This window comes from Indicator indicator, chromosome 7 (assembly GCF_027791375.1).
Source record: "Indicator indicator isolate 239-I01 chromosome 7, UM_Iind_1.1, whole genome shotgun sequence".
NCBI classification, from domain to species: Eukaryota; Metazoa; Chordata; class Aves; order Piciformes; family Indicatoridae; genus Indicator; species Indicator indicator.
Genome location: NC_072016.1, coordinates 12,532,335 through 12,554,903, shown reverse-complemented (window position 1 = coordinate 12,554,903; position 22,569 = coordinate 12,532,335). Strand labels below are relative to the sequence as shown.

General features: G+C 56.1%; 3 protein-coding genes across 8 annotated transcripts; 2 read left to right on the top strand and 1 right to left on the bottom strand.

Annotated features, from left to right (window-relative positions):
• Window positions 1-991: 991 nt before the first annotated feature.
• EXOSC1 (exosome component 1) lies at window positions 992-3,347 on the top strand. Of its 4 annotated transcripts, XM_054382386.1 has the most exons (8): window positions 992-1,022; window positions 1,421-1,536; window positions 1,711-1,785; window positions 2,383-2,471; window positions 2,705-2,738; window positions 2,862-2,912; window positions 3,009-3,093; window positions 3,194-3,347. In XM_054382386.1, exons 1-8 carry the CDS (start codon window positions 992-994, stop codon window positions 3,298-3,300), a joined length of 588 nt encoding a protein of 195 aa, XP_054238361.1. In that variant the 3' UTR covers window positions 3,301-3,347. The 4 variants fall into 4 exon arrangements, with proteins under 4 accessions (XP_054238361.1, XP_054238362.1, XP_054238363.1 ...); XM_054382387.1 differs by lacking the exon at window positions 1,711-1,785; XM_054382388.1 differs by lacking the exons at window positions 2,862-2,912; window positions 3,009-3,093 and having other exon boundaries at window positions 2,705-2,742; window positions 3,191-3,347.
• Window positions 3,348-4,016: 669 nt separating this feature from the next.
• On the bottom strand, window positions 4,017-6,607 carry PGAM1 (phosphoglycerate mutase 1). The gene is made up of 4 exons (XM_054382130.1): window positions 6,429-6,607; window positions 5,744-6,018; window positions 5,081-5,261; window positions 4,017-4,988 (listed from the first exon to the last, which is right to left on the bottom strand). Exons 1-4 carry the CDS (start codon window positions 6,565-6,567, stop codon window positions 4,819-4,821), a joined length of 765 nt encoding a protein of 254 aa, XP_054238105.1. The 5' UTR covers window positions 6,568-6,607; the 3' UTR covers window positions 4,017-4,818.
• Window positions 6,608-7,083: 476 nt separating this feature from the next.
• On the top strand, window positions 7,084-18,104 carry RRP12 (ribosomal RNA processing 12 homolog). 3 transcript variants are annotated; one of them, XM_054382201.1, is made up of 34 exons: window positions 7,084-7,237; window positions 7,861-8,096; window positions 8,189-8,272; window positions 8,497-8,573; window positions 8,760-8,865; window positions 9,035-9,151; window positions 9,266-9,404; window positions 9,529-9,656; window positions 9,928-10,026; window positions 10,113-10,204; window positions 10,282-10,393; window positions 10,557-10,654; window positions 10,757-10,871; window positions 11,137-11,279; window positions 11,456-11,577; window positions 11,685-11,749; window positions 11,859-12,021; window positions 12,117-12,271; window positions 12,645-12,712; window positions 12,893-12,986; window positions 13,194-13,352; window positions 13,475-13,555; window positions 13,882-13,987; window positions 14,130-14,237; window positions 14,358-14,515; window positions 14,837-14,928; window positions 15,029-15,187; window positions 15,344-15,516; window positions 15,639-15,755; window positions 16,065-16,114; window positions 16,389-16,467; window positions 16,705-16,772; window positions 17,148-17,230; window positions 17,741-18,104. In XM_054382201.1, exons 1-34 carry the CDS (start codon window positions 7,099-7,101, stop codon window positions 17,841-17,843), a joined length of 3,888 nt encoding a protein of 1,295 aa, XP_054238176.1. In that variant the 5' UTR covers window positions 7,084-7,098; the 3' UTR covers window positions 17,844-18,104. The 3 variants fall into 3 exon arrangements, with proteins under 3 accessions (XP_054238176.1, XP_054238177.1, XP_054238178.1); XM_054382202.1 differs by lacking the exons at window positions 8,497-8,573; window positions 8,760-8,865 and having other exon boundaries at window positions 7,099-7,237; XM_054382203.1 differs by lacking the exons at window positions 8,497-8,573; window positions 8,760-8,865; window positions 9,035-9,151 and having other exon boundaries at window positions 7,099-7,237.
• Window positions 18,105-22,569: the final 4,465 nt, after the last annotated feature.

Below are 22,569 nucleotides of genomic sequence, written 5' to 3'. Positions count from 1 at the left end.
AACGCTGCAGCCAGTGGCAATTCTTGGTGTCAGCCGTCTCCTCCAAACAAAGCACTTCCCTGCCTCTCAGAGAGGTTTCCTTGCCTGCAAAAGCCAGCAGCTGCTGGCAGAGCCTTCGAGGGAGACAGCCAGGCTACCCCAAGGCAGCACTCCCCTGTGTCCCTAGGTAACCGCCTGCAGCAACACAGTCACAGGGATGATGCTCCAGCAGAGCCATGCAACCTTTCTGTCCCAGTCAGGAGCTGCCCTAACCTAGACACAACCAGGTCCTGCCCCTGTTGGGTCCAGCCACTCAGCCCCCAGCCCTGTGGCACCTTCCAGTGATGCCCAGTTTCATAACGCCGAGATCACACTCTGGCACCCAGCCCCCATCATGCAAAGGCTGCCCACAGCAACGGCAAACACCATTCAGCCCCACTGCATCCAGCCCCATCACACCCGGCATCCTCAGCCTCACAGCACCGCCAGCTCCTCCAAGCCCACAGCATCCTCTTTCCGCGCCCGCTGCCTCCCAACCCACAGCACATACCGCCGCTGCCTCCCAGCCTCCCAGCACCCCAAGCTCCTCCAGGCTCAGAGCGCTCCCTATACGGTCTTTCAGCACGTTCAGGCCTATAGCATCCTCCCAGCCTCATGAAGGCTCACGGCCCCTCCCAGCTCCATGCCGCCCCGCAGCAACAGCCCCACCCAGCGCCACCGACCTGCCACCCGCGCCCCGCCGCCCGCTGCCTCCATGCCGGGAGCCCGGCGCCCACCGCCCTCACTGCCCCACGAGCGGCGCCAACCGCCAGCGCACTGCGCCTGCGTACCGCCAGCGCCGAGCATGTCAGGAAGCGCCGTCTGCCGGCGCTGGACTACAACTCCCAGCGGGTGCGCGCCCATGCTCCGGGTCGGATGGGGAGAGCCAATAGCCACCACGCTTACGGCGCGGCCTTGCCGCCAGGGACCAATAGGATGAGAGTTTTCTGCGAGCCAACTCCCGACGTTGAAGATGGCGCCTCCCGCTCGGTACTGCGTCCCTGGTGAGTGCGGGCCCAGGTGCCTGGCCGGGGAGGGCCAGTGCATGCCCGGGGCTGGAAGTTGCCCATGATAGAGGGTGGCCCGGGTCTGGATGTTGTCTGGGATGGAGGGTGGCCTGGGTGGCGTGCTTGGGTTGCTGGAGTGGGCTCCCGATTCAGGGGAGGTGCGTGGAAGAATGCAGCCTGGAGCCGACGGCGGCGGCTGTGTGGAGTGGGATTTGCCCCGGGGGCTGCAGGAAAGCACTGCCGGGGGACAGAGGAGGGCTGCCCGGCAACACAGGGTGGACAAGCAGCGGGCACTGTTCCCTGGGGCCGTGTGGAGCCTAGGACCTTTGGAACGGGAGCAGGACCAGGATGCAGAGCGCCCTGGCAGCATCAGCCACTGAATCCTTGTCTCTTAGGCGAGCGGCTCTGCAGTGCCGAGGAGGCCACAGCTGGCACCGGGACTTACACCCGACATGGCTTCATCTTCTCATCACTGGCTGGCTGCATGGAGAAGAAGAGTGAAGATGGTGGGGTGAGCACAGCCACAGCACCCGTTGCCCTTCCCTAGAGACAACTGCTGGGTGCTGAGGCTGCACAACCCCTTCCCAGTTGGTGAATCAGGCTCTGATGGGGCTCGGCTGGTGCTGGGTGTGAGCCTGTTGGTGGGCCATGCCCTGAACTAACCCTCCTGTCTGGTGTCCTGCAGCTGCCTGTTGTGTCGGTGGTGAGAGATGCTGAGTCCCAGCTCCTGCCTGACGTGGGGGCTGTAGTGACATGCAAGGTAGGGCACTGGAGTGTGCTCTGATGACAGTGCACAGCCTTTGCACTCTCTGCCTCCTGCTGACCTTTATTCCAGAGCACATATGGGGTGGGATGAGGAGACCCTGGTACCCTCTGTATGTCCCCCAGCATGGCAGAGGAAGCCTAGGGGCTCCTTACAGTCCCTCACTTACCAAGAAGTCTGATGGGGGACACCTGCCTCTTGACTTCACCAGCTCTAGGACTGAAGTGGGCAAAGGCTTTATTTTGCTGTGCCATACTGAACCTTTTCTGGGGCAGAGTGCCTGGAGGGTAGTGCCTGGAGCAGCTTGGAGAAAGGGTGGCACAGATTGGGTATTAATTTCCGTACAGTCGTGATGATGGGAGAGGGACTGGGATCACAGGAGGTCTTAGCCTTATTTGTGTGTCTTGAGTTGCACAAGTATTGTTTTCCTCGCTTAGCTCACTGCCAGGTGTCCCCCCCACTGCTTTGGTCACAGGCTGATTGAGACACAAGCTTCTAGTCCTGTCTGCACCCTGCTCTTTCCCTGCCTGTAGTGGCTGCCCTGGGGTGCGAGCAGGCCAGACTTGGCACTGATTCCTCCTTTTGCCCAGGCAGGTTTGCAGCATCAATTCTCGCTTTGCCAAGGTGCACATCCTGTACATCGGCTCTGTACCGCTGAAATCCACCTTCCGGGGCACCATACGGTAGGCAGAGGGCTGGGTTCTCTGCAGGATGGGGTGGCCCATCCTCAAGGGTGGTGGAAGGCTTTTCTGGTCAGTGCAGCCACCTGATCCTGCCTGGCAGGATCCCTGGCCCAGGCATTGGGCAGGTGTCCAGCAAGTCCTGGCAAGCACCCAACGAGGTCGGTGCAGCTTTTGCGACAGGCTGGAGTTGCCTTTGCTCTCCAGCACTCAGATCCCTCCATCTCATTTTTCAGGAGAGAAGACATTCGAGCCACGGAGAAAGATAAGGTCAGTAAGGCATTGCCAGTGACTGTGCTACTGCAGCTGTCCCTGCTTTCTGCTGGTGGGGAGCACTTCTGCTGCTGAGCACCCTGACATGCTCTGTGGTATCACCCACTCTTTCCCACACAGGTAGAAGTGTACAAGAGTTTCCGCCCTGGTGACATAGTCCTGGCCAAAGTTGTATCCTTTCCCCTGGTGCTGGGAGGGCCTGCCAGGCACAGTGAGTTTGCTCAAGTCCTTTTGAGGAGGCTTTTCCCTTAACCCCCATCTAACCAGATCTCCCTAGGGGATGCACAGTCCAACTACCTGCTTAGCACAGCAGAGAATGAACTGGGTGTGGTGGTTGCACGCAGTGAGGCAGGTAAGGATGGCCTGTGGAGCTTGGACAGTTCTGCTTCCTCCTTTATGCATGGAGGAATGCAATTTTGGGAAGGGGAGCCCCTGACATGTGGTGTCCCTAGGGGTTCAGATGGTGCCCATCAGCTGGTGTGAGATGCAGTGCCCACGGACACACACCAAGGACTTCCGTAAGGTGGCCCGTGTGCAGCCCCAGTTCCTGCAGACCTAGCAGCCCCCAAGATGCTGCCAGGATCCTGCAGGGCCAAGGGCTGCTGGGCTGGGGCCAGAGCAGCCCATGGGCTTCGGCCTCCTCTGTGCCTGCAAGAGGCTGAAACACACAAGATGGATTTTCTGTTTCTGGATAATAAATATTTTTGATAGCTCTGTGCTCCACTCCATTATGGCCCAGAGTAGGTACTAGGGCTGCCTGGAGCATGCTAGTCTGGCTGCTCTAGGGGAGCTGTTGAGGAAACAGTTGCTGCAGCTGGAAGCATGTGGTCTCAGCCTGCTGCTGGGGAAACAAGCCAGCAGCTTTACTGCAGCAAGGCCAACAGAATGGTGCTCGGTTTTGCATCTCCAGGTGCTCATCTCACTAAGTTGGTTTCCTTGTCAGTGGCAAGCATGTTTCCCTGCACCGGTACCTGCTGCAGGCTGTGGCTGTGCTCAGCTCCAGGGCACTCTATCTCTGCTGGCTATGTGCCCCGCCTGCCTCTGGGGACAAGAGACTGCCACGCCCAAAACCCTAAAACCTCAGAGCAGCAGGGTGTCACCCTCCTTGGCAGGGATTGCAGAGCTATGCTTTGCTCCTCAGAGCACCACACGTCTTCTGCACCCCCCATCTGTACCCAGCAGTAGTGGCTGCCTCATACGTGCCAGGAGCTGGGTGAGGGAGAGCCCCCACACGTGGGAGCACAGGCAGAGGAAGGCAGGACCCACTTGTTGCGCATGACTCCTTTATTGAGCTGGAACAAGACAGCTGTTATGTCGGACAGTTACACCGGCCCTATGCAAGGCCAGGCTCGCGGCACCAGCAGCAGGGGAAGCCACAGTGACAGGGCTACGTACACACACATGGGATGGGGCACAACACCTGTGTCACCAACAGGACTAGGATGAGCTTTGCCTGGGGGAAGTATGTGGCGGACATGACCTTCCAGACAGCCCACTTGCTCCCTCCCCCACCCTTGTCCAAAGGCAATAAGTTAAAGCAGGGGCTGGCAGAGCTAGGTCCCTTGGGTGCTGTACCGCATGCACCAGAATACAACCCTTCCACTGTCTACCCATCCTGGTCCTTGTGCCACGTGCCCATGGGGGAATGGGTACCCATCTCAGTCACTGCCTGTGCTGTGCTTGCCCCACTGCTCCCAGGATGACTACATAAGCGACAAAACTACAGCAACCAGGTGGAGAGCTGTTGGGAAAGCAAAGCAGAGGAGGAGCCTGGCACTGTGAGGGATCACTTGGCACACCCCCCTGCAGACTGGGCCCAAGGGCTGGAATCTCAGCATGGAGAGGTGCATGGTTGTGGCCTAGTAGAGCCAGGCCTCCTGTTTACACCACCTGTGTGGCTCCTCACCCTTGGGCCCCAGGCTGTCTGCAGAGGGGAGCCTGGTCCCAAGGGAACGGACCTAATCTGGGGAGCTGCTCCAGTTCTGCAGCTCAAAGTTTCTATGGCTGTGAGGGGTGTGCACAGAGGGGTGGGGGGATATTGGGGAGGCTTATCTACTACATGCTAACTTGCCTCCCCTCACTTCTTGACCTTGCCCTGAGCAGCAACAGCCTCCATGGCCTTGCGCACAGTCTCCTCATCCCCTAGGAACTGCATGGGCTTGACAGGTTTCAGGTTCTTGTCCAGTTCGTAGACGATAGGGATGCCAGTGGGCAGGTTCAGCTCCATGATGGCCTCTTCTGACATGCCTGCAAACACAGAGACACTGTAACTCATGCCCACTCACAGAGTGCCAGACATCTGCTAGGGCAGCTAGAAGACCCCCACTGGGCTAACATACCTTCCAGGTGCTTGACAATCCCACGCAGGCTGTTGCCATGAGCAGCAATAAGGACTCGCTTGCCCTCTTTGATCTGTGGGACAATTTCCTCGTTCCAGAAAGGCAGAGCCCGAGCAATGGTGTCCTTCAAGCTCTCACATGTCGGCAGCTGGTCCTCTGTCAGATCAGCGTAGCGACGGTCCTGGGGAAAAGGCCAAGCTTATGTAGCAGCACAACACCACCACCGCTAGCAGCAGCCTTCATCCCACCATCCCAAATTCTTTGCCTGGGCAACTGCTATGCGTAGGCATAGCTAGGCTTGGAAGCAAAGAAATGCCTCTGAGGTTTGAGCCTGTGCTCATCTACAGCTGGGACTCTGAACCTCTCCTGGGGAAAGCTGCACATTGCTTGCTCTGGGTGAAGAGACCAAAGCAAATATCCATGCACAGATCACTGGACTAATGATTAACAGCAATATTGTCCCCTCTGGTTTGAATCTGTGCTGGGGTTTAACTCCCCAGGGAGGGAGAGGGACAAACAGCCCAATATCAACCAGCATGGTAGTCCTGGCTGCTGCAACAGAGGCAGAAAAGACCTTGCAGAGGAAGCCAAACCATGCTGCAGAGACCTAAGCTGACTTTTAGGAGCCTCACAGCCAGGCAGATGAAGAGCAATGAGTCTTACCTTGCTGATGGTGCTGTAGAAGGGGTGATCAGACTGCATGGGAGGTGGAGGAATGTCATAAGAGCGCCTCCAGATCTTCACCTGTGCCTCACCATGCTTTGCTGCCGTCTCAGCCTTGTTCAAACCTGTGAGGGCCCCATAGTGCCTCTCATTCAGGCGCCAGGTTCGGATAACAGGTAGCCACATCTGATCAATGACATCCAGGACTGTCCAGAGGGTACGGATGGCTCGTTTCTGTACTGAGGTGAAGCAGATGTCGAACTCGTAGCCGGCATCTGGAAAAGACCAGGAAAAAAGGGGATGGACGGGGACACCAGGAAGGTGAGTGCCAGGCCTTATGCAACCAGTTACAGGCCAAGGGCGGTGGCCTCACAGAGCCGGTAGCGGTCGTGTCCCGCCGCCGCCGACCAGTTTCTAGGGATAGGCTAACGGCGGGGCCCCGACCGGTACCGGAGAACTGCTTGCAGTACCTAGGGCTCTCCCCACGCTACTGGAGCCCCTCTTCCGCGCCCCCCCCCGCCCCCGCCTCCATTGGAGGCCATCCTTTCGCCATCGGATGACACCAAAGCCACCCCCACGAAGCTCGAGGCAGCCACGCTAGGCCGCACCTCCCCCCACAGCCTACCCGTCTCTGTCCACGTTCCGCCTCGCCCCCCCGCCCCGCCTTTTTACCATTCACCCGTACCTCGCAGGGCCTCGCCGCCGCGCCGCGCCTCTTGCTGACCGGCGGGGCTGAGATCAGCATCGTACCAACCGCTGAAGCGATTCTCCAGGTTCCAGGCACTCTCTCCGTGGCGGACGAGGACGAGGCGATAGGCGGCCATGGCGGAGGAGCGGAGCTGAGGGCAGTCCGGTACCCGCGCACTCTCTCCTCACGCTGCTGCCGCGCGCTACTGACGCTACCTGCGCGGCCCCGCCCCGCCCGGCCCGACCAGGGAGGGAAGGAAGGCTGGCACGCGTGCGCAGAACGGCCGGCGGGTGGAGGCGCACGTAGTGCATGGCGAGGCCGCGAAGGGCGGTGCGACCTTCAGTGCCGTGACGTCACGGCGCCCTAACGCGTAGACAGTAAGGTATTATGGTACCGGGGCACGGGCTCTGTGTAAACGTTTCCATACCGTTCTTCTGCCCTTCTGCCCCTTTAGAGACATGCCAGACAGGCTCTCTTGCTGGCGGCTGACCCATCCAAGCCCCAACCAGACACGACCCGATTCAGCTCCCCCGACACCGCTCCTCACCCGCCCCTCTGCGAGGAGGCCAACCCTGAGGGCAGTGGTGCCCTCACTCAAGATGGTGGCGGGCGCCGGAAGCGGAAGGGGAGGGAGCACGGAGCGGCGGCACGTGGAGCCGGTTCCAGCATGGCGCGGAGCGGGCGGCTCCGCTCGGGCGCCTCTGCCAAGCTGAAGCGGTGGCGGAAGGGCCACAGCAGCGACTGCAACCCTGAGACCCGCCAGCACCGTCTGGCCGCCCGCAGCCGCTTCTTCAGCCGGCCCGCGGGTGAGGGCAGAAGGCGAGTGGGGCGGGCGGTGTGGGCAGCTCCTAATCGGTGCCCGGCCCTTCTCGGCGGGGGCCGCAGAAGCGCGGGGAGGCTGAGAAACGAGCGTTTGGGTCCTCGGCTCCAGAGGGCGGGGTGGGGGCAGAAGGGACAGGAGCCGCTGACCCTCGAGCTGCAGGCCCGGGAGGTGGCAAAACGGGAAGGAGAGCCGAGCCTCTTGCAGCTGTATGCAAACTGGTGTCTAGGACTCAGAGGGGCACGAAGTGTGTGCCTTGGCTGTCTGGTTGCCTGGGATGCAACTGGAAGAGGATAAGTACAAGGAGCACTTCAGAGTTAAAGCCTTGCTACACCAGAGCGTGTTTGTGAAGATGTGATGCTCTCCTTTGTTAGAGGAGATTGCTGGAGTTTGTGTCCTAGTTTGTTTTCACAGGAATAAGGAGCTCTCTCCAGTTATTGCTGTGCTTTCTCCCATCAAGGGAAACTGGCATCTGTGTCCTGCACGTTGGAGATGACCTCCAGCCAAGCTGGTCTGGCTGCGAGGGGAGAGAGAGTCATGGAGGGGTTCGGGGTGAATGGTAGAGCAACACGATTTTGTGATTCTAAGCATAACTCTTCACATGGGCAGAAAAAAGTAACTTGACAGTAGATGCTGTGAAGTTGCACAATGAGCTGCAGTCAGGATCCCTGCGTTTGGAGCGGACGAATGACAACACTCAGCACCGAATGGAAGAGGATGATGCTGTGGAGGCCACCACTGAGAAGTCCTCTGGCACCTTCCTGAGTGGACTGAGCGACTGTACCAACGTCACCTTCAGCAAGGTGCAGCGCTTCTGGGAATCCAACTCTGCTGCTCACAAAGAGGTACAGGCAGGGCTGAGTTGAGAAGATGTGATGGGCATGGGTCCCTGGGTGTGAGGCTAAGAGTACTGACCTGTTCCACCTGCTCCTGGTAGATCTGTGCTGTGCTGGCAGCTGTGACAGAGGTGATCCGCTCACAGGGGGGCAAGGAGAGCGAGACGGAGTACTTTGCTGCACTCGTGAGTGATGGTCTTAGGGAGGAAGCACAAGGGGAGCTGATGTTGGCAGGATTGTGGGGTCTCAGGAGGGTTGATGGAGGAAAGTGCTGAACTTATGGCTGAGGCCCTGACTGTCCTTCAGCAGAGATGCTGTTGGGCTGCTCCTGGTTTCTCTGCCCCGACTCCCCAAGGGTTGGAGTTTGGGCAGGGCTGGCCTGGTACAAACCCCTCTCCTCTGTTCCCAGATGACAACGCTGGAGGCAGTGGAGTCCCCAGAGTCTCTGGCTGCTGTTGCCTACTTGCTCAACCTTGTCCTAAAGCGGTAAGTGGCTGGCAGAGAAATGGAGAGAGCTGCCTGGCCCTGTCATGGAAGGAGGTTGGTGTGCTGTTCCACTTCCCCAGGCTGGGGAAAGGGCCCAGCTGGGGTGGGTTGAGGATGCTGTTCCCTGTGTGACTGCCACTGGCTGTGTGCTCCTCAGCCCACTGACACGCCCTCTTCTTCTGGCAGCGTTCCAAGCCCTGTGCTTATTAAAAAATTCTCAGATGCCTCAAAAGCCTTCATGAGTATCATGTCCACACAGGCCTGCAGCAGCTCCACCTCTGCCCTGCGATGGGTAAGTAGCCAAGAGGCAGCCAGCTATGCCAGCTCTGCCTGGGTGTCCAGTGAGAGCTGGTGTTGAGGTGGCTGCTCTAAGGTGGTGTTGGGTGCTCAGCCTGAGGCTGTTGCAATGAAGAGGGAATCTCTTGGGGTGATGCTCACTCCCCACTGCTCCCTTGTCGTAGGTCCTCTCTTGCCTGGCCACGCTGCTGCGGAAGCAGGACTTGGCAGCCTGGAGCTACCCTGTCACACTCCAGGTCTATCATGGCTTGCTGAGTTTCTGTGTTCATACAAAGCCCAAGGTGAGTGCCCAGTGACCCTGTTGAGGGATGACACTGCTTTTGTGATTAATTTCTGGGGCTGGCTATGCCCGTAAGGTCCGTGGCCTCTAACCAGCTGGGCTCTCTTTCCCCCAGGTGCGGAAAGCGGCGCAGCATGGTGTGTGCTCTGTCCTGAGAGGCAGCGAGTTCATGTTTGGAGACTCAGCCCCTGACCATCACCCTGCAGCACCCTCCACTGCCAAGTTCTGTGTACAGGAGATTGAAAAAGCTGGAGGTGTGGGGCACTGGAGAGAGTGTTCACCCTGGCTCTTTGGGCCACCCCTGGTGCTATCACAGAGGCTCTGTCTTGGGCAGGACCACAGGGTGCCACAGGCTCAGATGTTGCTTTGCTCTCACAGGCACCAAGGAGGCAACCACTACCCTGCATGTCCTCGCCCTGCTGCAAGACCTTCTGCCCTGCTTCCCTGCAGCCGTGGTGAAGACCTGCTGTGAGACCTTGCTCCGAGTCATGACCCTCAGCCATGTAGTGAGTGTCCCCACACGAGAGGTAGCTAAGGCAGTCTCTTTCTCCCTCAGCTGTGACCTAGAGGAATTCAAAGCTACTTGTTTGCCGGCCTGGAAGTGCAGGATGCAAACAGAGAAGCCTAGAGCAGTTGGTGCTTGCTGTCCTGCCTGTTGTGAAAGATACAGGGGACAGTCACAGCAGTGCTGCACTTCCTGAGGCAGAGCCTGCTTTGGGATAGGGAGGGAGTAGGTGCAAAGCAGACCCCTTCCTCCTGACAGTGTGTTCTTCACAGCTGGTGACATCATGTGCCATGCAAGCCTTCCACAGGCTCTTCAGTGCCCAGGCCAGTGTGGCATGCCTGCCAGCTGAGCTCAATGCCCAGATCATCACTGTGAGTGTGGGTTGTCAGTGTGGGGAGGGACAGGGCTAGCAGTGCTGTGGCATCTGCCCACCCACCCACCCGCTCTGCTTTCCCAGGCCCTCTACGACTATGTGCCCAACACAAGTGACCTGCAGCCACTGGTGACCTGGCTGTCCACCATGGAGCGGGCACACATCAACCTGGGCAGGTGCGGGCAGGGGCCATGAGTGGGCAGGGGGAGAGGCAGCCACTTGGTCTTTCACCTGCCCCATCTCTCTTTTCCAGGCTGCAGAAGGACCTCTGCTGGGCTCACCTGCCCCGGTTCTTCTCTGCTGCCATGAACTGCTTCCTCTCCCCACATTCCCAGGTGGTGTTGGATGCAGCACAGACCCTGGAGGTAACACACAGAGGAATCTCTCCCTGCTTGGCTGCCCTGGGGTTCATGGAAAGCTTTGCCTAGGGTGTTTGGGCTTGTTAGATAGTGGTGTTCCCCTCTCTGCCTGCTGGGCTGGGGGATACATGGTCCACTGCTGTCCCATTTTCCCTATTTGCCTTTGCAGAACCTCTTGAACGAGTGTGTTGCTCCCCACGTGGAGGACCTGGGCACTGTCTCTGCATCTGCCCCAGCTCCTGCTGCCTACCTGTGCAAGATGTTTAGGTGAGGAGTGGCAGTGTGGGAGAGGCAGATGGCAGGCCTGATGGACACCCTGATCACTGCTGAGTCAGTCCCTGCCAGTGCAGCCATCTCTTCTCTCCTCAGATCGGTGGAAGAAGGCCTGACGTACCGTTTCCATGCAGCATGGGACAGGGTGTTGCGGGTGCTGGAGGTGTTCTTTAAGACATGTGGGAAGCAGTGCCACCCCATCATGAGGAAAGTGAGTCAGACTGGAAGGGGTCAGACTTGCCTGTGGAGATGGGTATGGTGGCTGTGCAGCTGCCTGGGATGCATTGCCCTCTCCTGCTCAAGAGCGGGGCCATCCTGGTGCCTGCTGTCCTTCCTGTGGTGGACAGAGTCCGCACAGCTCTGGGGCTCGGCATAGGGACATGCAGGGCAGCTGGTATTCTTGGACAGGCATAGTGAGTGATGTGCTGGACCTGTCTCTGTGACTCCTTTGTGACCATCCTGTACTGCCCCCACAGTGTCTCCAGTCCCTGTGTGATCTGCGTCTTTCCCCACACTTCCCCTACACTGCTGAAGTGGACCAGGCGGTGGGGGCTGCCGTGAGCACAATGGGCCCCGAGGTGCTGCTGGAAGCTGTGCCCCTGGAGATCGATGGCAAGGAGTGAGTACAGTCATGGGATAGTATTTTTGCAGCTATTTGTTACATTCTTGTTCTGTCCTGGAGATGTTTGGCTCTGCTGAGCCTTCCTGTGCCCAGCTTTGGAGCTGGGTGGAGGTGTCTTGGGCCCAGGAACTGATGCTGGCAGTGGCCCCCTGACCTGTGCTTTCCCTCCCCAGGGAGACGCTGGATTTCCCCCGCAGCTGGCTGCTGCCAGTGCTGAGGGACTATGTGCAGGGTGCACGGCTCAGCTTCTTCACCAACTACTTCTTGCCTTTGGCGGCCACCCTGAAAAGCAGAGGTTAGGAGGGTGGTGTGGTGGGGGACCCAGCAGGTACAGTCCTGCGCTCCCTTCCTTCCTCCTGCCACTTCCTGCTTCTCCATTCTTCACCCCCTTCTGTTCTGCAGCCCTGGAGTTTACCCAGGCTGGTAAGAGCATGGAGGCCAAGATTTATGACACGCTGCAGTGGCAGGTAATGAGGAGCGCTCAGGAGCCCTACCATGGTGTCCTCTTGGTTCCTGGCTGGGGAAGCATGAATTGGATGAAGGGTGCTGACCCCCACTTCTTCCTTTGCCTTCCAGGTGTGGACCCTGCTGCCTGGCTTCTGCATTCACCCAATGGACGTCCTGGGAGCCTTCAAGGGGCTGGCCCGCACCCTGGGCATGGCCATTAGCGAGCGCCCAGATCTCCGCCCCACCGTGTGCCAGGCCTTGCGCACTCTCATCCACAAAGGCTGCGAGACAGGTTGGTGGGGGACAGACCTTGGTGGTGGTCCCTGTCCCCTGCAGTGACTCAGAGAGGGGAGATTCTGATCTGTACCCCCGTCGTCCTCTCCCTAGATGCGGAGCGGGCAGAAGTAGGTCGCTTTGCCAAAAACTTCCTGCCCATCCTGTTCAATGTGTACAGCCAGCCCGAGGAGTCCGGGGGCAGCAGTGCTCAGCGCCGCTCTGTGCTGGACACCGTCCGTGCTTACTTGACTGTCACCGATCCCCAGGTAAGGGCCACCTGGCACCCAGGCTGGGCTAGCTCAGGCCAGCATCTCCCAGTGTCACCTGGTCTGATGAGGCTGTAGTGGCTACCCGACTGCAGAGAATAGGAAGAAAGAAGCTGAGCAGAGAGCAGCTGTATGTGCCCTCATGGGAAGGAAGCACTTCCCAGCCGGTGCTCTGGGATTTCCCAGTATTGGCAGCTGCGTCTGGCCCATCATACAAAAGCCTTTGGTGAATTTGTCCAGCTCTTTTTGGACTTGCTGTGCTTCCAGTCTCCACAAAGTACTGTGGCAAAGGTTTTGCCAGGTGGATTGCAAGCTCTTTTAAAAGTGTTTCTTTCAGTCAGTTCTGATCCTGCTCTGTTTCTCTGCCCTGTAGATGGTGTGTGGATTCCTGCAGAAAGCTAGCTTGAAGCTGACCAGTCCTGAAAGCACTGAGTTTGCCAGGTAACATCCAGGGACTGGTGCTAACGAATAAAGCTGCTGGCTACCTCGGGGTGAGCAGGGTACTTGCACTGTTGCATGTGGGATGTGCCACTCTTGTGCATCTAGTGAGACAGTCTTGGCTTGGTCAGGCAGTATTAGTGATGCTGCAGTTACCCACTTGCCAGATGTTCTTCGCTGCAGACTCTCCCTCCTGGACCTGGTGGTGGCAATGGCACCCTATGCTGATGAGCAGTCTTTGGACTCCCTGTACCGCACCATCCAGCCTTCCCTCCAGGTGAGTCGACCCCCAGCCCTTACAGGTGCAGGGGGTGCAGTGGAGTACCTTCCACTTGCTGCCAGCTCAGACCTGCACTCTCTAGGGCTGTGTAGGTTCTACAGGGGACAGGAATCTGCTGGGTGGCATGGGGTGCTGTGGGCGTCCTTTCAGATGCTGTGGCGAGGGGCTGCATTGGCCGTGGGGTCACATTGGCTGTCCCTGCAGAGCAAGGAGCGCAGCATGCAGAAAAAGGCATACCGAGTGCTGGAGGAGGTGTGTGCCGCCCCCCACGCGCCCTGCCAGGCCTTCGTCCGCTCCCACCTGCAGGATCTGCAGACGGCGCTGCTGGAGTCACTCAAGAGCGCAGCATCCCCAGCCAAGAGGGTGAGAGCGAGGGCTGTGGGGGTGGAGCTCAGCTGCTCTGGGGAGGGGATGGGGTGTGGGCAGTGCAGACAGCCAGGTGTGTGTACCTGGGTGTACCAGTGCTGGGCCGTTTGTTTCCCCAGCCCCGACTGAAGTGCCTGTTCCACATCGTGAAGCAGCTCTCTGCAGAGCATGAGCCCTTCATCACTGCCCTGGTCCCAGAGGTGAGCAACAGTCTCAGGCTGTGCAGGGGGAAGTTGAGGCTTGGTCTTAGAAGGAAGTTCTTCACAGAAAGAGAGATTGCCCATTGGAATGGGCTGCCCAGGGAGGTGGTGGGGTCGATGTCCCTGGAGGTGTTTAAAAGAAGACTGGATGAGGCACTTAGTGCCATGATCTAGTTGATTAGATAGGGCTGGGTGATCTGTTGGACTTGATCTTGGAGGTCTCTTCCAACCTGGTTGATTCTGTTATTCTGTGATCCCTGGGGGCACCCATCTGGTTCTGGCCATGTGGGTGGCAGCAGTGAAATGATACACCTTTTTACTGTCAGGTCATTCTGTGCACCAAAGAAGTATCAGTGGGTGCCCGCAAGAACGCCTTCCTGCTGCTCGTGGAGATGGGGCATGCCTTCATCCGCTTTGGACCTACTCCCCAAGGTGAATTCCTGCTCTGCTTGCTCGCCCCACAGCTGCTTTGGCCCCCAAATAATTGTTCCCTTGCTCAATACCCTACTGAAATGGACCAGGGTTGTTGCTGGGCTGCTGAAAAGCAAAGGCCTGAGCTGTGCCCCTCTTGCAGAGGCTGTGCAGCGGTTCCTGCTTCTGGTCTATGCTGGTCTCACAGGGTCGGTCACCATGATCAGCTGCACAGTGCTGGCACTGACCCGCCTGTTCTTCGAATTCAAAGGTGAGTAGGAGCAGGAGGGCCGGGAGGTTGGGGGCAGCACAGGGGGACAAGGCAGCACCTCCCAATAAAGATGAGTGCTGGGAGGAGGCCAGCTGTGGCTGACCTCTTTTGTGGTTGCAGATCACATGGAGCTGAGTGTGGTAGAACAGCTCCTGCAGAACGTCTGCCTGCTGCTGGCCTCCCGCACACGGGACGTGGTAAAGGCAGCCTTGGGCTTCCTCAAGGTCACACTGCTGCTGGTGGACACCAAACTGCTGGCCAAGCACATCCAGGCAATGGTGAGATCCTGCACAGGGTGTCTTGAGGAGGGTGATGGGGCAGAGCTTGGGCAGCTGAAGGCATCTTCGGTTGTACCAGGAAGCCGGGAGTCAAACTGAGTGGCTGAAAAGGCAGTGAGGAGGTTCCTCTCTTGCATGCTGGCACAAACCTGCCAGAGAACCCCCATGAACCAGCACTTCCAGTCAGAGACACTTCCCTATGGGCCCTGCCTGGGACAGGTGTGGGGAGACAGTAGCAAAGTGGGCAATGTGGCCATTTGTGGGGAGGGTGAGAAGCCTGGGACAGGAGTGTTTTGGTCTCAAGGCTCTCTGTCCTGGCAGTTGGAGGCCCTGGGGAACCTTTCTGATGACATGAGACGCCACTTCCGTATGAAGCTGCGGAACCTCTTCACCAAGTTCATCCGCAAGTTTGGGTGAGAGAGGCTCCTCGGCTGTGCTGGGGACGTGAGGGAGCTCACAGGGAAGCTGTGTGAGAGGAGGTGGGCACTGACTTACTCTCTGTGCATGCCTCAGCTTTGAGCTGGTGAAGGGGCTGCTGCCAGCTGAGTACCACAAGGTGCTGGTGAACATCCGCAAGGCAGAAGCCCGGAGCCGGAAGCAACGCGCCCTGAGGCAGGCAGCTGCAGATACAGGAGAAAAGGAGGCACCACCACCACAGCCCAGAGGAGACAGGTGAAGATGGGCCAGGGGGAAGGAGTAGCCCTGTCAGATCCACTCAACTGATGCATCTAGAGATGCTGGGAATGTTTACAGGGCTGTTATGTGCTGTGAGGCAGGCTGGGGTCTGCTGCTGTGTTCCATTTCTTTCATCCTCTGCCTTTTGTCTAGCATGGAGGAGATTCTGGCTGACTCAGAGGATGAGGAGGAGGAAGAGGAGGAACGGCAGCAGAGCAAGGAGTGGAGGAAGCAAGGACGGCAGAAGGGCCAGGCATGGCTGAAGGAAGGGGAAGAGGATGAGCCCCTCAATTTTCTGGACCCCAATGTGTCTCAGCGGGTGCTAGGTGAGAAGTGGAGCTTTGGATGTGACTAGGGTGGGATAGATGGGGCAGAAGCTGGTGTGATGCCTTGCCCCCAGGGGTGGGTCCTTCCCCAGCCTCTCTCTCACCCATCTCTCTCTGAACAGCCACCAAGCCAGGTGTCAAGCGGTCCAGAGGAGTGAGCCATGACTTCCAGGTGTCTGAGGATGGGCGCCTGATCATCCATGAAGAAGAGGAGGAGGTGGATGATGATGAAGCCAAAGGTACTGCCTGTGTTAATGAGGATGCCACACTAGTCTTGCACTGGTACTCCCAATGGTTTTCCTCCTGCCATATGTAGGACCTTGGGGAGGAGGGATGTGGGTGGGAGCAAGAGGGGTTGGTGTGGCCTCGTGTCACCGAGTGGCTCTTCTGGGCCACTGTCACCCAGGAGAGGCAGACCTCTCCATCATCAGAAGGGTACTGGAGAGTTCACAGCCATCACTGCTGGTCCCATCACTCCAGGGACTGGCATAGTACTGGGACGCCTCTGTGCCTGCATGCTACACTGACCCTCTTGTCTTGTACTGTAGGAATGGTCGAGGAGATGACAGATGTGCTGCAAGATATGGGTCTCCGCAGTGTGAGTATGGAGCTCATATAGTCCTGAGGAAATGCTGGGGGAACTCAGCATGCCAGGCCTCGGCCTGTGCCAGGGCAGCATGCAGCTGCCCAAAAGGCCACTGGGGATACCAGGCAAGCACCAGCTGCTTCTAGTGGTGCAGCAGGATGGCCGGGGACAGGGACGTGCACAGGCAGTCTGCAAGTTCTCTGGACCCCTGTGGGAAATCAGGGGTCTATGGAAGGGCAGAACGGTAAGGACAAACCAGCTGCAGGGTCCCCAATGCCTTCTGCAGAAGAAAAGCCAGAAGCGTCGTTTCAGAGAGGAGCCAGATGATGAGGAACCTGAGGCCGGGACCTACTCTCAGTACAGAGGTAAGTCCTCTGCCTGTGTCCAGATTAGGGCTCCCAAGGGTGCTAGAACCACATTCCCATCTTACTGGGCTGCTTCAGGGCAGCTGGAGCAGAGATCTTTGCTTGTGGGAAATGATCACCTTTTCTACTGTCCTCACCTCCAGAGCTGAAGGCAAAATGAGGAACAGCTGCCCCAGTCTGGAACTGGGAAGGGGGAACCCTGTGACCCCCTTCCAACACACATTCCCTGTTTTCCAGCTGGAGGCTCTGGGATCCACCGGCAGCTGAACAAGGAGCCAGCCCTTGGTGCAGAGTACAGATCCAAGGTGAGGGACCCAGGGGATGACAGGGTTTGGAAGGGGGAATGCCTGGGGCTTTGCTGGGGCAGAAAACACCATTTGTTTGCTGGAGATCCAGCATCAAGGCTGGAGGGGATCTCTGCTTCAAGAGGAGTTGCTACTCCATACCTGTCAACATATCCAACCCATCTTGAAGTCTCCGTCCTTCCCTTACCATGGCCAGTTCCTCCTCACTGCTCTAAGCAAGTGTCTGTAGCAACATCTGGATGAGAAATAGCTGTGTTCAGCTGCTACCCCACTGCAACATAGTCTTTGGGATGGCCAGGTGGCAGAATTGTACCAGAACAGGATGCACGCATCTCACCTGGTGCTGCATCTTCTCCATGTCACTATGTCCCACAGAAAGGTAAAGGTGATGTGAAGAAGAAGGGCCAGCTTGACCCCTATGCCTACATCCCCCTGAACAGAGCCAGACTCAACAGAAGGTGAGGCTGTCCATAACTACCTGAAGGGTGGTTGTAGCCAGGTGGGGGTTGGTCTTTTCTCCAGGCAACCAGCAACAGAACTAGAGGACAGAGTCTCAAGCTGCACAGGCTTGATCTTAGAAAGAAGTTCTTCACAGAAAGAGAGATTGGCCATTGGAATGGGCTGCCCAGGGAGGTGGTGGAGTCCATGTCCCAGGAGGTGTTTAAGAAAGGACTGGATGAGGCACTTAGTGCCATGCTCTAGTTGATTATTTAGGGCTGGGTGATCAGTTGGACTTGATGATCTTGGAAGTCTCTTCCAACCTGGTTGATTCTTTCCAGAAGGCATAACGGGGGTGGGAATAGGACTAAACCCTGGGTTTGGTTCTGCCTTTTCTCCTGGGGTTTTTGCAGGTCTGGGAGCTCCCTGCCAGCCTCTGCACCACTCTGTGCAGAGTTTGGAGCATCCCTGTGCATTTGGTGTGCCCAGTGCCTGCACTAACCCAGCCTCCTTCTCCTACCTCCCTCCAGGAAGCGGGCAAAAATGCAGGGCCAGTTCAAGGGCCTGATGAAGGGAGCCCAGCGTGGGGCCAAGGCTGGCCACAGGAACCGCCGGAAGGCTCAGCGCCCCTGAGGAGCCTCAGCTGTTTGGCCTGCACCTCCTCAAGAACAGACAGCATGCTGGGTACCTGGGCACTGGGGGGCAGGGGTTTCCTGAGTGGAGCAGCAGGGACTCCTTTGCAGAAGGTGGCCTGTGGCTGTTTGAGACTCTGGGAAGTCACCCCATTGTATTACAGACTCATGGCTCAAGCCCTGCCCTCCTGTGCCTGGAGGAAGGTGTTGGGTTACCTGGCACAGGTGTGTGTGTGAGAGAGCAACTAACGGGGAATGAATTCTCTATATTGATAAATACCCACTGGTCCTACCCCGCCCTGATTCCTCTCCTCTTTTAAGAGCTGGGCACACCATGTCTGTTGTGCTCTGCCCTGGTGTCCTGGGTCCTGCTGCTGCTGCAGTGCTGCCCTCCACAGGCACACACCTGGATCTGAGGCCCCAGTGCAGGGCTTGGCCTGGGGCTGCCAGGAGCAACAGGCATTGAGGCAGTGCCCATGACCTCTGCTCTCCTGGCACATGTGCAGTGGGGCTGAATTGTGGAGTTGGACAAAAAAAGAAGCCAGAAGTGGAGGAGTCCTTTGCTTATGACCAGTTTTCTTACACAAACTTCCTCTTGCTAGGATCTTCTGTGCTAAACTGTGGGCCAGGGGATCTGTGCTATATCGTGAGTGTCTGCCATTTGGCTGCCACTAATTTCTGTCCTGCCTCAGCTTTTCCTTTATCAGCCATGCCTGGCTCCAGGGCAGGAACAATTCAATGCAAATTTCTTCAAATTTGCTGTAAAACTGCTCCTGCCAACCTCCATGACTTTCCTTTTCCCTTATCAGTGACAGCTGAGAAGTGTTTTCTTCTGCTCTGACCACCTCCTGCTAGCTAGATCTGAGCAGCACAAAGAATCATGGACCTTTTTAGTGGTTCAGCCATCTCAGGTTGGCCTGAGCATTCATTTTTGCCCAGTTACTTCTGCATTCAGCCCAGAAGATGGTGTTTAGGCAAAGCATGCTGAAGAGAATGAATTTGAGGGTAGTGGGTACAGGCCTCACTGCTCACACTGCAAAGAACCTGTATTTGTGAACATGACTGGCTTTCTCTTCTACATCAAAAAACTTTTAGTCCTTTGTCATTTCCTACTGTGGTAGCTTACATGCTGGAATTGCAATGCTTCTCAGGATTGTGCCTGTTCAGCCCCTTACCTGCATGCTTTTTTCTGGAGGCTGCAAATTCAGTTTAGTGTCTCTTAATGCTTTTTGTTGTTTGGTTTTGTTGTTTGGAGTTTTTTCCAAGCGTGTTTTAAAAGCCTGGGGATGGAGGAGGAGCTCTTGTACTGGTATGGGTCCTGCCTTGTCAGGAGCACTGACCTATGCCTGCTTCCCCACCCAGGGCTCTCACTTGGACCCTTGAGACACAGGACCATGTTGAGGTAGTGCTGCTCTAGTCCTGCCAGTAAGGACCCCACAGCCTGGTTTATGGGACAGGCATGTCCAGCAGCATCTCCTGACCATGTTCAATGTTCAATCAGCAGGAGCTACATCTACCTTCCTCTACTGCCTACAGCATTGGCCTGATGCCCTCCCTTCCCTGAGAGCAGGACAGGGAAAGAGGCAGCAGTCACCTGAGCCCTTAGCACCTGTAAGACAGCCTTACCAGAGCTGTCTTCTTTCTCTTCTCTCCTTGGAGACAGGAAGGCTGTAGCTAATTCATTTAAAAGCTCCAGATTACTCACTGTATTGTTCTTCATTTGCATGTTGTTGCTTAAATTAGTGCATGCCTGTGTGGAACAGAAGAATTTCATTAGCAGAGAGGATGGTGTTTGCCTGAGCTTGTGTCCAGAGAACAGATTCTTCTGCAACAACATCTTGTTAATCAGCTAATTAATCATGTAATGCAATAGAAACCCTTGGAGAGGAGACATCATCCTGGCTAAGAAGGCTGGCTGTGAGTCAAGCTTGCTTCCTACCATCAGCTGTCCCTGCCAGGGAGCAGAACTGCATCTCAGGGGCCCACAGGAGCCTGAGCACAGCTCTCTGCTGTGAAGCAGGGTGAGGAGAGATGTGGGGTCCTGCTTCCTGCAGACACCAGTCATAAATAATTTGCAGTTACCCACAGAGAAGAGCAAGATGGGGACCTGGGGTGATGGTTGGCTTTTGTTGCTCAAGCTGAGAGGTGGTTGGAGGCTATTTCCTCCCCCATTAAACCATGCAGCTCCTTTCCACAGGCTACAGCAGCTATCAACAGTGTAACTCTATTCAGCAACGTGTGTAAAAAAAAAAAAAAAGTTACAAAGGGCTCTTAGCCTTGCAGATACCAGCTGCAAAATGGGAGGTCTCCAAGTTGTGGGCTGCAGGCATCCTAGGCACACTTGAGGAGAGGCTGGCAGGATGAACAGGTGTCTCTTGGTGCTGGCTGAGTGGCCCTGGACTGACTGGGGCAGTTGCAGATGTCCACTCAGAGCTTTGAGGCTTAAGATCAGAAGGAAAATATTGTTTCCTTTCACTAGAAGCTACCTACTTGGGTTGTGTGTCCTGTGGCATGCTGCTGCTCAGGACAGACGTGCTCAGTGAGGCAGTGCCCACGCAGCACTGTAGTGCCCTTGGGGCTCCCCACAGGCATTCCTCAAAGATTCAGCATGCACTAAGGTGCAGGGATAGGAAAACCCTCCTGAGGGCAGCAGTATGAGAGGAATCTTGGTGTCTATTCTTGAATGAGTGGCAGTAAGATAATTAATAGTGGAGGTTTAAAATGCCAAGGGATAACTCCAGCTAAAATCTAGTAAATTAAAAAAAAAAAAACTGATTGATTCCTAGTCCCCTCAGCACTCTGATCTACAGTTTCATTTCTTTCTAAGAAGTTGTCTTTTCTTGGTTGATACCTGAACACTGTGTGCAAACCAGGTGCCAGGGCCATAGGGACCCTGGTTGGAAGAAAGGCAGGTGCTTCTACCCCAAGAGGGAAAAAAAACCCCAAGAAATAAAATTGCTTTCTCTGTGTCTCTTCATCTAATTTCTCCTTGAAGGTGAGCAAATATAAAAAAATATTCAAACTAAGATGTGACTCAGGTTTTACAGTGTAACTCATGGTCCTTGGAACACTTTCTGTGGTCTCTGCAGGCTCAGGCAGATCCTAATGCATTGGTTATGAGTAAGCCACGTTTTTTTAAATTTCCTTAAAATTGTTGCAGTTTGTATTTTTCTGGTGCATACTAAGTTTTGGGTGTCAGTTGTACACAAGACAGCACCACAAGAACTTTCACGGCTCAGGAGCGTGGCCTCCTACCACATGAATAATCATCATAGAATGCTCTGCGTTGGAAGGGATGTTTAAAGTTCATCTGGTCCAACCTCTCTGCAATGTGCAGGGATATGTTTTAACTAGATCAGGTTGCTCAGAGCCCCATCCAGGCTGACCTTTAATATTTCCAGGGATGGGGCTTCTACCACCTCTGGGCAGCCCGTTCTAGTGTTTCACCACCATCATGGTAAAAACTTTCTTCCTTGTATCTGTTCTAAATCTACTCTTTTGGTTTAAAACCATCACTTCTCATCCTGTCTCAACCAGCCCTGCTAAAGTCTGCCCTTGTCTTTCTTGTAGGCCTTCTTTAAGTACTGACAGGCTACACTAAGCTCTCCCTGGAGCTTTCTCATCTGCTTTTTTGTGAGAGGTGCTCAACTGTGGGTAAAAGGACCCATGCACCTTTTTGTCCTCATTGCCCTCCAGCAGTGGCAGCATACTAGCCAGCCCCTGTATGCTGCTGGCTGCCCCCACTCACAGGCAGCTGATGTTGGGGATGGCTGGGGCAGGCTGGCAGGCTGCCATCAGGCCTGGGGACCAACTGTCAATCCGCTCTGTTGCCCTGAGCAGTCTCCCTGTGCACCAAGGGGCCCTGTAGGTTGTAGCCTGCTGCAACAGGGACTGCATCCCACACTAGCTACAGGCTTGGGCAAGAGTGGCTGGAAAGCTGCCTGGCTGAAAAGAACTGGGGAGTGCTGGTTGACAGCCAGCTGAACATAAGCCAGCAGCATGCTCAGGTGGCCAAGAGGTGCAGCACCATTGTGGCCCTTACCAGTGTTACATGAAATAAAAGACTCTTGAAACAGAGATCTGTCTGGAGAGGAGACATTGCATTACTCAGTGTCAGGTGCTAGGGGATGTTTCCACAAAGCTAGCACACCCCTGGATTTCCAGTGGTTAGATTTGTACATGACAAAATAACACAGAATCATAGAAATCACAGAAATCAGAAACATTCAGGTTGGAAAAGACCCTTAGGATCACCAAGTCCAACCTATCGAATACAATTATCCTTCCTACCTACAGCATGCTTGTAAGGCTGCACAGGCATAGTTTAACTCGTGTTCACATATTTGATGGTCCTTGAGCTGATTCTTTGTTTTAATTCATCCCAATTTATGGAATCACAGAATCACAGAATCAATAAGGTTGGAAAAGACGTCAAGGATCATCAAGTCCAACCTGTCACCCAAGACCTCATGACCACTAAACCACGTCACCAAGTGCCACGTCCAATCCCCTCTTGAACACCTCCAGGGATGGTGACTCCACCACCTCCCTGGGCAGCACATTCCAATGGCCAACCACTCTCTCTGTGAAGAACTTTCTCCTCACCTCCAGCCTAAACCTCCCCTGGCGCAGCTTGAGACTGTGTCCTCTTGTTCTGCTGCTGGTTGTCTTGGAGAAGAGACCAACCCCCTCCTGGCTACAACCTCCCTTCAGGTAGTTGTAGACAG

What these genes read in the sequence shown, in the direction of transcription:
- EXOSC1 (XM_054382386.1), top strand. Translation starts at nt 992, where the DNA reads ATGGCGCCTCCCGCTCGGTACTGCGTCCCTG. An exon ending in GGGCTGTAGTGACATGCAAG is followed by an intron (nt 1,786 to 2,382) that starts GTAGGGCACTGG and finishes TTGCCCAGGCAG; the next exon opens with GTTTGCAGCATCAATTCTCG. An exon ending in ACCTTCCGGGGCACCATACG is followed by an intron (nt 2,472 to 2,704) that starts GTAGGCAGAGGG and finishes CTCATTTTTCAG; the next exon opens with GAGAGAAGACATTCGAGCCA.
- PGAM1 (XM_054382130.1), bottom strand. Translation starts at nt 6,567, where the DNA reads ATGGCCGCCTATCGCCTCGTCCTCGTCCGCCACGGAGAGAGTGCCTGG. An exon ending in CGGCGGCGAGGCCCTGCGAG is followed by an intron (nt 6,019 to 6,428) that starts GTACGGGTGAAT and finishes GGTCTTTTCCAG; the next exon opens with ATGCCGGCTACGAGTTCGAC. An exon ending in GATTGTCAAGCACCTGGAAG is followed by an intron (nt 4,989 to 5,080) that starts GTATGTTAGCCC and finishes CTGTGTTTGCAG; the next exon opens with GCATGTCAGAAGAGGCCATC.
- RRP12 (XM_054382201.1), top strand. Translation starts at nt 7,099, where the DNA reads ATGGCGCGGAGCGGGCGGCTCCGCTCGGGCGCCTCTGCCAAGCTGAAG. An exon ending in CCACAGCCCAGAGGAGACAG is followed by an intron (nt 15,188 to 15,343) that starts GTGAAGATGGGC and finishes CCTTTTGTCTAG; the next exon opens with CATGGAGGAGATTCTGGCTG. An exon ending in AAGATATGGGTCTCCGCAGT is followed by an intron (nt 16,115 to 16,388) that starts GTGAGTATGGAG and finishes TGCCTTCTGCAG; the next exon opens with AAGAAAAGCCAGAAGCGTCG.